The following is a 13,438-nucleotide window of genomic DNA, read 5'->3' as shown; positions in this document are numbered from 1 at the left end:
AGCCTCTTAGGAAGTGACTGGGATTCCCTCATAAGTTATGGGTCCCCAACTCCGTGACGGCCTCATTGGAGAAAATTCGATAATTGAATCTCAAATGCAATTCCTGGATGGGATATTGCTGCCCAGCGTAGGCTAAAAGAGGTCGGGCAATGCTGGATTCCCAAATCAGAACAGCGCTAAATGAGCGCCATTCTAACTCCATTCCTGACACAGACCAAGATGCATCTCTGTTGTCTGCGGAACTCACGTTGGAACTACGCACTGAGGGAAGGCACCACTGAAATCCATGAATGCAGGCTGTTAAATACAACCCCCACGTGTGGGGTTCATCGGGCCTGCACCTTGCAGGGAGCAGACAACACTGGCACCTTTGAAGAAATTCATAGACAGCTCATTAAATCCACTTGACTCACTTATTAATTTCTGTTAATTCTTTAGTCCGGGAAGTGTCATCAGCATGGATTTAGTCCTCAAAAACATCTTGGTCCAAGAAATCCCTCAATGGAAGTATGTATGGTCACTCACACACACACACACACACACACACACACACGTAACTGGCTAAGAGTCCAACAGAATCTTCAAAAGTGGGCAACCACTACAGATTGACAGCACAGTCAGCCCTCTGTATCCACGGGTTCTGCATCCATACATTGAACCAACTATAGATCTGATCTATACTGAGCATGTACAGACTTTTTCTTGTCATTATTCCTAAACAGTATAGTATGACAACTATTTACAGGGCATTGACATTGAATTAGGTATGAGCAGCAGTCTAGAGACAGCTCAAACTGGATGGGAGGATGTGACTAGGTGGTACGCAAACACTACATCACTAGATAGAAGGGACCCAAGCATCTGCAGATTTGGGTATCCAAGGCAGGGGGTGCCCTGGAGCCCATTCCCCATGGATACAGAGGGGCAACTGTACACGTTCCTCATAAACATCCCTTGCTGATCTAAACTTGTTTTATAATCATCAGCAGAGAGAGAACAGTCATCAGACATTACACCATCTCTCTGTTTCAACAAGTAATTTTTCTTTAAAACTGGAAAAAAATTCCAGAAATACAGAATATGTTCTTCCATAACCAGCCTTCTCCACCCTCCCTCACCCCTCGCCAACCAGCACAAAAAGAAAATACAAAACTGATTTATTAGAACCAGAGGCGCGTTGCAGCCGTTGGCTGGACCAGTGTTTATGTCTCTAATGCTTGCTGCCGAAACAGGAAGCTCTAAAAATCACTCAACCATTACTTCTCTCCGAGGCACTTTCTGATTGATAGTCTTCTGTCTTGACCAAAGAGAACTGGCTCCACCCAGCTGGCTGGTGAGGAAGGGGTCGAGGGTGGGCGGAGAGAACAGCTTCTGCCCATCAAGTGAAAAATACTGTTCGTACAAATAACCTCAATTAAGAAAAGCTGTCCAACACCATGGGCAATGATGGCTGGCACTTCATAAAATCAGCAAGAGGACCATGAAGGGATAAATTGTGACACTGTTTGTTGCAGGCACAAGTTTTCAAGTAAGTTTTGCTCTGGTCCTTGCCATAGCAAGGCTTTAAGCAGGGCAGGGAACAACTTGCTTGAAGAAAGTGTTGTTCCTCTTTTATTGGCGAGTGTAAAAGAGAGTGAGAAACCTGATCTCTGGAGATGAATTCGACATCAGATCACAGATGCAAGCTCGTGACCTGCCATGGAAAGGCGGTATTTGCCAGGGCTGGCTGGGGCTTGCTATATCAGAAGCAGGTCTTTTTTCATCCTTATTTGCTCACAGTTAAATCTCAAGAAAGCAAATTTCAATCTATATGCTATTTAAAAGTGTAGATCAATAACAACAGAGAAAAAGCGGGTGGGGGATGAGAGACTGGGTTTTAACATAACTGGTGTCTTCTTGTATTTTCTCTAGGAGATCTGATTGCCATCCTGTATCTAGAACGTTACCCGTGGAATGTCTCTGGGGTTGGCAGATGGATTTTTTTTTTCCTTTCCCTGTTATATGAAATCTGTAATGTAGTAGAGAATGACTTGGATTCTATGATATTATTGTGAGTCATTCAGACCATCTTTCAGTAAAAACCACTACATTTAGAATATGGGTACAGTTCGCCAGTTCCCAGTTATACCTTCTCTTCCTCACCACCACAGTCTGCCACTCATCTGAATAACAACGTGTCCATTCTGTGCTCGGAATGATGTAAAAGAACTTAACAATGTAAATTCCTTAAGCAACCAACTTCACATAAATATGAAACAGCCCAGAATTTGACAAGAGATATATTACAACAGGGAAGATATCCACAGTGAGAGCGAAATGAAGAAATTTCACTTTATAAAAGCGTCAAGAAAGGATCCTACATTGAAAGTGGACAAGGTTAAGGTTGCCAGGGAAACCATCATAATCACCAAGAAATGAAACCCCATCCTGACAGGCCACAGGACACTCAGCATCCCAGGACTGGGCCTGGGATTCCCAAGGTGGCCCTGCAGCAAGGGGCTGGTGCATACAAGAGGGAACAGGCTGCGGTGTCCATGACGGGACGGGCCCCCTCCCCTTTACAAGTGATTACATTCACCCACACCTGGTGGCCATCCAAAGGCCCGGAAGGGCAGCCTGGATGGGATTTCTCTCTAGTCCTACTAACCAAGTCCTGGCTGTAACAAAAGAAGGCCACGAGCAAACCAGCTCAGAGGCAAGGAAACGCCCACCTCTTTTACTCGTGTATTTTTTCATTTTCCAGCTATCTACTTGACGAAACCTTGTGCTCGACTGACGCACTGTGGTCAACGTGAAGTTCTAAATTCACAGATTCCTGGCCTGGCACCCATGGATCCCCAGAAGCATTACAAACAAACTCCAGAAGCTCTGGAAACTTAAAATTGTACAGGAGATTTCGTTCACAAGGGCATATTTTTCCTCCTGGGGAAAAGTCTTCCAAAGGATTTTCAAAATTACATATGACATTTTCAAAATTGTATTCTGAGAAAAAAGAGAAGGAAATCTGCAAGGGATTCTCTTTCCCTGTTTATGATGTGGCTGATGATATGGTTTGGTAGATTTCTTGTTTGGTTCTGAAATGAAATAACTAGAGCTGTATTCACGGATGGATCGATTTCTCTCTAGCTGATTAAATACGTCAACAGGGACAAAGCACTCACAGATGTCATTGCTAAAATTTCTTAGATGTCTCCACCTGAAGCCATGACACACTTATAACTCTGAACATATCGGTAGCATCTGCATTAACTGCAGGTAAAAACTTATGCAAACTGCTGTGTTCAATAATCTCACTAAAGAGAATCGCTTTTAACCTTGAACTTGGGATTTTCTGGAGATGACTGATAGTCCCAGGCCATGTGGTTAAAATGAGCATTGTTCTGAACAACCAACTGTATCCTCTCCTAATCTCTAACTCCCAGAGCCCCCTACCTCCCTCCTCCGGGAACAGCTATCTCTTCTTCCTTGGCTATTTATCTTTTCTTCCTTGTAAAGGTGATCAATTCACATGGTGATACTGAATCAAAGGGAGAAACTTTCCAAGGCTGAGATATAGCCTGTATTAGATTTAAGCTGCCAGGGAGAAAAAGGAGGAAATGGGAGAAAACGAAGAAGGTTTGGGCTTCTGAGGCCTTCACCCATATTTTTAGGGGCCAGTGCAGTTAGCAGGGCTGTGGAAGCCGGACAGGCAGGTTTTCCCAGTTACAGGCTGAACCCGAGGTTAGGAGCTGTGATTCTGGACTCCAGCCAGCGCCCGGACAGATCAGTTTTGTACAACAGAAAAACTGTAATCTCTGGCAATTTCTCTGAGGTTTACGATCCCCACAGTCTGGCAACTAGGAAAATAAAGGGAACATCTTTTTCTACCTTTCTTCCTGCACTAGGCACCTGGCCCCTTTGGGAATCCATCAGACGAGTGGCTTTGGGTAGAATCAAAATTGGTACTGAAATGAGTAAATGAACAATGGCCAGGACCTTCTGGGCCACCATGGGGTGCATCAAGGCCAAGGGCTTATTTTCAAAAGCAGAAAATGAAACAAGAGATAGTCTTAAGATCACCTAATTAAAAAAAAAAAAACACAACAATGAGACTTTTAAAGGATAAGATTCAGTAAGGAAGATTAAGACTAATTGTCAAAATTAGTGAGAATCATCTGCTCGCCTCCTAATGAGAAGCAAATTGCAAAGAAAAAATAAATAAATAAATAAAAGCAAGAAGAGGAGGAGGAGGAGTGGGGTGGGAAGAAGAAAGCCTGGCAGGCTCTGATGTTGACACTTACACTAGAAAGAACAAAATCAAATTGCACTTTACAACTATGGAGTAAAATTGTGAGACCAAGTCAAATTGGGCCTCTTGATAGCTCATTTGTCTTATGCATTGATAACCCTTTGTCCCCCCAAAATCACTTAAGACCAATATTACACATGCTAGACATAATCAGGTCGAATGTTCAATTAGTGTTCCTGAATTTTTGATTACTTATTATCATTCACGGGAAGGAGAGTCTGTTGAAAACACATATTGCCATTTATGGCATTGAGTTAAGTTTTTCATTCCAGGGTATGAGAAGACAGCCCAGCCTTGGCTGCAGCTATGTCACTCTGGGGGGTTTATGCAAACTCAAGGGCACACTGGCACAAATCAGGCAGCCGAGCGCAAACAATCCACACCTTGGGGAAACAGTTCACTGTTACCCAAGTCAACGCAAGCACCTATTAGTCACCCACTCAAAACAGAAATGGCCAACAAGGGATAAGAAATCAGCCCTCACTACCAGAAAAATAAGCACGCTGCTTTCAAAACCTCCTTCTCTACAATCACCGATTTACTGCACGTTGCCAGAAAGCCACTATTGAACTCCTTATGGGAAAATGTCACTGGCGTGGGTCATTAAGTAGCTTTGAAAACTTTTAGAATCAAAATCTGACACACAGCCCCACACAGACACATATTATGAGAATAATCCTTTCTCTGGAAAAGCAACCAAATGATACTATACTCAGCTATCAATTTTTGAAATTAGAGATCCACAATAACTGGACTAAGACTGTTAGCCAGGCAGGTGGACCCGGTGTGGCGGGCCCTTTATCTTTTATTGGCTTCTCACCCATTCTGCTAGCGACTCATCCGGGCCCTTCAAGATGATTTCTAAACACACATCTCTGAATCATAATGCAAATTCCATTTGCTGAAAGGCAGGGACTTTTAATATAACAAGTGAACCCATTTAATGACTTGTGCTTTTATATCTTACAGCATCACTCGTACTTTCAATAAGTGGATATGATTTTCTCTGCATTACCCTATTATTAACATAGTTACTACTGTGAGCATATATTTTCAATCATGTTCTAAGTTTTTCATTTTCTCCAGCTATGATTCTATTATGAAAATGATCTGGACAGCAAGGGTAGCAAAAAACAAACAAACAAACAACAACAACAACAACAACAACAAAACAGTCCCAAAATCCAATACATGTCTGCCCCTTTCCCCTGTTCCACTAATCCAATTCTTTAAGAATGCAGATTTTCTAATATTTTTGAGTGCCTTTATAAAGAATAATGACTACTCCTGTAGTTGATCTTTTCATTTTTCCAATACAAGGACTATTGTTACTGGGTATTTATCGTGTCTCTTTTATTAAACTTGAAATAACTTTTATTCCTAGATTATTCAGTAGTATATTACAAAAATAAGATTTTCAAACGAATTATCTTGCCTCTTTCAATTAAACTTTTGGTGCTTGTTCCCGTGCATAAAATGTGGCTTAGGTTTTTACAATGCAGAGAAAAGACAATACTTGAAAATAATTGGAAACTTGAGATGATTACAATGAGCCAAGATTCCTCTTCCTGCTTTAATACTTTGATACAGTGTTAAAGAGAAAGAAAAGCAAAATTACCCATAGAGCTGAACTAATGCAACAATTTCTTTGGATTTTCTGGTTTCTAATGTCACTAGAACCTAAAATGTTAAGTGGGCCAACTCCTCTCCCCAAATCGTTACAAGGCATTCAAAACAAATGTAACAGGAAGGGCATATTGCCCTCAGTAATACTGACATGATTTCTTCCTATTATACCCTAAAGAGGTAAGCCTGCCTCAAATTATGCTTCCATGTCCTTTCACTAAGAATCCCTTGAAATTATTCAAAGTGGTCACTAGAAATCCTGTCAATTGTCACAGATTGCACATGAATCATAAATTCAAGGCTTACATTACTTGATTACCCAAGAACCCCCACCATATAATGTGTTTCCATTGTGGTAAATTTTATATTTTCAATTTTAGTAAAGTTTAGTAAAACTTTGAGGAGTTTTGTTGAAATTCACAATTTGTTTTGCACATTCCATATAGTCTTAAACCAATTTAGCAATAGAAAGCAATAACATAAAGTTAGATTCTGTTTAAAACATTAAATTTTAAATAAATATTTTCAAAAAACTTCAACATAACAATATAATAAAGACCATCACAATAACTGCTGGAAGTTTTGAAATCTAAATTGGTCACCACATAATATTTTGTGTTGCAAATTCAATTTTGACAGATACATACCTCTTCCACTCCGACCGACAAACCTGAGGTCATTGAATCTTGCCACTTGGTTCTTCATGGCCGCGGTTGCATTTCTAAGCTCAGCCGAGTAGTTTTCATCATTGCCAGCCATTACCGTGACCAGGGTGCCATCTGGAACATCCCCTAGAGCCACCACCTAGACACCAGGCAAGGGACAAACACAGACATCAGGAATGTCATACATATACTTATATATCATCTGTGAAGCAATTGTTCTAAAATAAAATGTGTGTTAAATGATACCTTCTAGTGTGCAGAGGAATCATAATCATAACTCAAGCAACACAAGGAAACAGTTATTAATGGGAAGATTTATTCTAATTCCATTATGTATAAATATAATTTTTTCCCTGCTGAAACTCTTACTAAATTCACCTCATGAAGGTACCTAAGGTCATATTGCCCAGTTAGAATGACTAACAATGGCAAGGACTTTGAAAAGCTATGCCATCTCATGAATGCAATTATCCTCTTAATTCCACATATCTGAGAAACAAAATGTCTTGTGTTTGTGAGTTTAGAACCTAACTCATCTTCTGTGTGCCCGGACCTCCACTGATGGGCCTAATTGAGCCTGGACTTCAAGTACTTAAACTTTTTTTTTTTACTAAAATTAAATTCAACCTTTGTTAATGATTCTTGAATGACGTAAACTGTCCCTTTGCATTTCATCTTTGGTCCCTCTACTGGGTTTAATCATATCAAAATTTCACTAGCAGTGAATCCTGTCAGGCAAGGGGAGTGGGGAGATCAGATAGGTAACCTTTGATGATTACTGGTTACAAAACTGGCAGACCTCAGAGAAAAGGTCCTCCCACTTTGGCAATTCTCAAATCCAGGGTGAAACTGGTTTGCATTTTTATATCTGTGAGTCCCAAAGTTGTGTTAACTATGTCCTGAGAGATGACTGAGGTTTTATCCAAACTGAGCTCATCTTAACCAGGAATTCCTTTAATGTAATGAAAAAATATGGTTTATTATCAGGACTACTGAAAAAAAAACCAATAGATAAGTATTTTGATACTCAGGGAATGAAACAGGAGTAACTCAAGGTAAACTGCTCTGAAGAGCATGGCCTGAAGTTGTTTTATGCCATGGTATCCATTTCTAGAAACAGTTTTCTTGGTCTAGACATTAATTATTGGCTTTATTTCTATTGTTTCAAAAATTTTTTTCAACGTGATCATAGAATTTCAAATCCAAATGCCCCAAGTTGGACTTGTTCCTATCATTTCTGATCTTCTCGGTGAAGATCCGTAATCTTTCTCAATCAGTAATGACATTTGTGTTATTCATTCCAATGGTATAATTGTTTTCTGGTGGTTTTCCAACTGCTAACAATCAAGGATTCCTTAGTCTACTGTTAAAATTCTTCCCCCTGTTTTTCATCTCCCAATTTCTACCTCATAATTGTTACACCATTTTTTGGTGGGAATTTCAAGTCCTCTCTCTGTATCTGAATAAGGCTGCCAGAGTTCCCTTTGTCTGACACCAAAGTCACATTTCTCAGCATTCCCGTCCTCATTGTGAGCTTAGTCATGACCCCTTCACTGTGTCCTTCAGATGACCATGTGCTGTTTCTATTCACAGTGGCTACTTCAGCGCCTAGGTTCTAAGAAGCGTAGCAGAAAATGAGCCTGTTACTCTGAGAGGCAAAAAGCTCTGGATCCTAAGACTTCACCAGGATAACCTACTCCCAAGGCACTAGGTAAGTATCTTCCTCATCTATTTCACCCAATTTACACTGTCAAACAAGATCTGGGCCTCTTATCTCTGTTTTTAATCCTTTCATTTCAATTGTTAGACATGTTTTCCATCAAGGAGATTTTAAAACACTGGTATTTATTCTCCAAGCAATCTCTAATTAGATATTTACTTCCCATTATAAGTGTGTTTGTTGCCATTTAATTAATAACCCTAATACGACAATTTTCTTTTGTTTCAAAAGACATTATTGAGATAAATCTCCTTGATCAATGAATTATTTTTACCTTTTCTTCCACTCCTACAAAATATGCTTGCTTTATCTGCTCTTTTTAGTTTCTTATTTTTTTCCTCTTTTTTTCCCCTATTTTCACTTCCCTCTGTGAACTTAGCTCACAGTGTTGAAATGCTCTCCTTCCACACTGATTTTGACTTCCTCATCCTCACCTCCCTGTGGTGACCCAGGCTTTTCTATTTTGACTCAACATGCAGTAAGTGTACAGGGTATTGGTCAATGACATGGCTTTCAAACTGAATAACTCATGGTGTGGCCAAATCTGTAAAGAGATTAAGATGAATACATCTTGTTTTATAACCACCCAAATGCATTCTGAATCTCTGGTGCCTCTACCTGTACCTCTCATCTGTTCAATTAGTGAGCTGGCACACTCAGGAGGCGGTCACCAAGTAGAAACAATACAACATGAAATTATCATTGGTGGCTAGATAAGAAAAGGTTGTGATGTTGGAGTACAAGAATAAAAAAAATAGAAATGCAACTTTCACCATTCCCATTTTCTAAAATGTAGTGGGAATCCAAGATTTTGGGGTGCTCCTTTACTTGGCCTTTTCCTGATCTCTGCCAGATTGGCAGGGGGAGTTGTTTTCCAGGGTAATGTCATTAATAATGTATCTCATCCAATGAACAAGCATACTCAGGCTAGTTTAAAAATTTTAAAATGTAAAAGTAATATGTCAGCTTATTTGATCCAGTTTTTTTGTCACTGATAGGCAATGTGAAGAGAATGAAGAAATATCTCATTTCAAACAGAAAAAAAAGAAGCAATTGGAATGAAAAGCTATAAACAATAGGTAAGGGAACACAAACATTGACATTTTAACACAGACCAAACAGACAAGAAGGGACTTGCTGGCCAAAGACATCTCATATTTTGTTTTACTTCTCTGTTTTTAAAGTATCAGGAAGTTGGGCAAAATATCTAACTCTCCTCTGCACTGTATGGACCTCCCAACACTGCTCTTTACGACTCAGTTCAAACTGTCATTTTCAACCAATTCTAATGAGGTTGAAATTACAGTTACAATTCATTTACTTCAAATCCCTTAATCTTCCAGTGTTTCAAAGAAGGCTATGGAGTGGAACACAGAATTCAGCCGAGATGACATTTAATGCATAGCTAGGAATGGTGATCTTGGAGCCAGAAACATTCCTGTTTTCCTTTTTTACAGAAAGCCTATCACCATCAGCATCCAAGGTCTCCAAACTTCCCTGCTGAAGGCATGTTTATGTCTTTGGACTTTGGTGTACCAGGGCCTAAACAAACTGTAATATTATAGCATTGCAAAATCTATCCTAAGCCATCCAAACAGCTCTGTAGGCTGCTTCTGTAAATACTGGGCAACACGTAGCAAATTTAAGATTTTCTCAGTGGTGAAAATATGTACCTCATCTGTGCAAAAATAAAGGTCTGCTATGGGAGGAAGGGGGTGGAGAACAGGTTGGGAGGCCAGGACACATAATTAGGACAATTTTAAAGAAAATTAATAATTTCAAATCTCTCATGAGTTCTCAAGATTAAGGCAGAGGATTTACACATAGAATTTCAGAAGACTCCTAAACAGGCACTTAAATGCTTTTTTCATCGATATTATCCAACTTTATAATTGTTTCACGTTTTTTCTTCTGTATCATAGGGAAAATAATAAAATCTCTAAGGATTAGCTTTCTAAAGAGATTGAGGTTCACTTAAAATGAAAATTTAAAGGAATACTTTTTTGAGAAACAGCTTAGGAGGTGTTTGGTGGGTAGGTAAGTACAGGGTGCAGCCAGGACCCACAGTAAATCAAGCCAGGATGCAGGCAGGGTTGAAGTTTCGCTTGCTTTTATTCTTACTCTTTAGGTTTACTCCTGCACTGAAAATTCTGTCTACTCTTTCAATTATGTAGTGAGCAAGTCTCCTTGAAGAAGGAGCCTCTCTTTTCGGGACTTGGTGGTGACAGATATTAATCAAGTGGTCTTTCTTTGCTATCCTTTTCTTTCTCCCAAATGTTCTTGAGAGACCCACTGGGACTTTTTGAAGGAGCTATATACCTTGACCCTACAGTAGCCTACAGGCACAGTAAAGAAAATTAAGACTTTTTTTTTCTTACAGTGAATTGTCTAAAGTCATTTTTAAAAGGAAATTTATATATAGTTATTGCAATTTCTGCTACAAGGAATTCTCTGATGGCTCATAAAAGCAACTTGTATGACTTTTCATTCTTTTAGAAGAAGACTTTCATGTGGTGGCTGAAGATTTTGCATTGGCCTAACTCCTTTTTATTAAGCATTCAGTGTCTTGCTATATTGGGGTGTGGGCTCAGAGGCAGCACAGAGAGTTCAGAAGAGACCCTGATTTCTTTCCAAGGGAAGCCACAAATCCCTTCGGGGGCTGGTGTGTCAGGGGACCAGCCTTAAATGGCCCCTTCAGTCGATTATCAGCCTGTCTTCTCTCTGCTCTTGCCTGACAGTGACCCCAGGACTCAGCCCTGTCACCCTCAGAGAGTGAGCTAAGAGATCTGCCAGCACATGTAAGGGGATTAGAATGATTTGAAATTGAAATGCCCCCCAACCCAAATCTAAATAATCAGAGGAAGGGAAGGAAGAATCCGATGGCTTCTCCCCTTATTCTCATTCCTTTCCCCACCCTACAAAAAAAAAAAAAAAAAAAAAAAAAGCTTTCAAAAAACCGAGTAGAAAAGGAGGCAACTGCAAATTGTTATTTTTTAAAAAATCACAATCTAACTTTAGAAAGTGTGTAAACTTTAAAAATGAAGAACCACAACTTTTTTTTCTAAGTGAACACTATTCATTGTAATTAGATCAAAATCTGTCTAAGATCTGGACCTATAAAAAGCTTACATTACATTAATCTTCCCCTTATAAGGAACAATTATTTTAAAAATACATATAATATTTTAAGAGTAGCCAATCTTTACTGGTTGAATCACCTGCCTTATTTAGCTCTTTAAATGAAGAGGAAATGACCGCACTGATTGTACTAAAAAGTTGCACTTTTAAAAACCCACCAAAGACAGAATCCCCACCGCAGAAATTAAATTCCTCCTGCTCACTGCCAGGGTAGTAGGGTGGTTGTTTAAAAACGCCTGAGGTTGTTTATATATCCTAGTTGAAGGCCAAGGTTTTTAAAGGCAGCTCAAAGCTAGGGCAAGATCAGGGGTGAAAAGTGAACCCAGACCTTTTGGGCTGCTCTGCTGAAGTTGCGGGGTCTACCCTGTGCCCTCCACTAACAGAAAAACTGTCGGATTGGACCTCCCGGCTCTCAAAAGACACCTTTTGCTGCCTGGGGCTTAATCTAGGTGAGCAATGATAACGTCTGGAGGGTTCCAGGAAAAGAAACAGGATTTGCTACTTGCCGCTTTGGGCAGGAGTAGACTAGAGGCTGGAAAAACTCTTCGGAAAACTTGCAAACTTAGCTGTGCCTGCTGTGGACTTTGTACATGCTAATTCCTATAGGGCGGTTTTTAAAGGAGGGGAAAATCCCTGACAGTTTTCCTGGGTGGTTTGTTTTTACAACCGGAAAGTATAAAAGTATCTCTATTTTATTTCCTGATGCCTTCATCTGAGACAGACAAAATGTTTTGAGTGTTAAGCCAGAGGTGGGGAGAGTCGTATGGAAGCATAAGGGCTTGTCCCTTGCTAGGTTATAACTTTTCCTACTTTGTATCAAAGGTAAGGCCCTTGCTAGGGAGGTCCCGGCTGGCCCTCAGTGAATTTCCTAAGGGCATCCTGATTTTTCAGCTCTCCCTGGATGCCGCTCTGGCGGGTTGAGGCGGGTCCCTTCCAAGGGTCGCCACGGCAACGCAGCATCCCGCATCCCCAGCGCAGATAAAAGGACCAGGAGCAGCGGTGGGTAGCGCCGTCTGCTTTCTAGAACCCGGCCCCGCCTGCCTGGTCGCTGCCTCCCGGGTCGCCCCGGGCATCAGCCGACCTGTACTGGTCCTCCCGACACCCCCTCCAGGCTAAGTACCTTGAAAGCGATGGGCAGGGTCTTGTTGCAGCGCCAGTGCGTGGGCAGCACAGAACAGAGGAAGTTGGGGCTGTCGGTGCGCACCAGCTCGCCCGGGTGGTCGGCTAGCACCTCCACCATGCTGCGGTCGCCGCTCCTCAGCTTGCCGGCCAGGGCGGCGCCGGCGTCGGGGGCGCCCAGCGGCAGCGCCTCGCTCATCTTGCCCGGGCTCAGCGCGGTGGAAGGCGGCGTGAAGCGGCGGCTCGTGCTGGCATCTACGGGGATACGCATCACAACAAGCCGATTGAGTAAGGACCCTGCAAACAGCTCCTACCGGACGGCGACAAGGGCGCGGATCTTCAGCAAGCAGCTCCCGAGAGACCAACATACAAGTTCAGGGGCCTTTATTACTGCGGGAGGGCTAGGGAGGAGGGGAGACGAAGTTACCAACAGTTCAGGATGGGGAAAGTTCTAGTTACTCCGACCGGCCTCAGACCCAGGCAGGACTCCTAGCAACGGGCCGCTTAGTGCATTAAAAAGTGGGCAACCAGAATCCGAAGTCAAATTGCAAAGGGAGCCTATCTTCTTCCGAGTCTTGCTTTGAGAGTTTAAGTTCAATCTTTGGCTATTAAAAATGTTTCCGGAGGCAAAATTCCCGCACTCTCTAAAATATTTATGCGGAGAGCAAAACGACCAGCAAATACATGGTTTGAAAGTTCCAGTAGTTAATCGCCTGTCAGTTTTTTTTTTTTTTTTTTTTTTTTTTTTGGCAGGTGAGTTTTGTCTAAAGTCCCAACAGAACACAAAATACAGGAGTGTCTTCCATACAGGGTGCCCCCTTTATCATGAAAAACTGGCTTCAGTCCTCAAAAGCAAGAGCTGTGACTTCCAAAAGTTTTGCT

The 13,438-nt window shown here is 41.3% G+C and overlaps 1 protein-coding gene across 1 annotated transcript in view; it reads right to left on the bottom strand.

Annotated features, from left to right (window-relative positions):
* Positions 1-13,438, bottom strand: part of Runx1 (RUNX family transcription factor 1) — a 222,212-nt gene that overhangs the window by 72,141 nt on the left and 136,633 nt on the right. The window contains exons 3-4 of the mRNA XM_076867762.2: positions 12,558-12,811; positions 6,562-6,718 (exon numbers count right to left, since the gene is read on the bottom strand). Of these exons, the coding sequence (XP_076723877.1) occupies positions 6,562-6,718; positions 12,558-12,811 (411 nt within the window). The remainder of the gene's footprint in view (positions 1-6,561; positions 6,719-12,557; positions 12,812-13,438) is intronic.

This window comes from Callospermophilus lateralis, chromosome 10, assembly GCF_048772815.1.
Source record: "Callospermophilus lateralis isolate mCalLat2 chromosome 10, mCalLat2.hap1, whole genome shotgun sequence".
Lineage (NCBI taxonomy): Eukaryota > Metazoa > Chordata > Mammalia > Rodentia > Sciuridae > Callospermophilus > Callospermophilus lateralis.
Note: the sequence above shows the minus strand (reverse complement) of the source record. Positions and strands in the feature narration are given on the sequence as shown.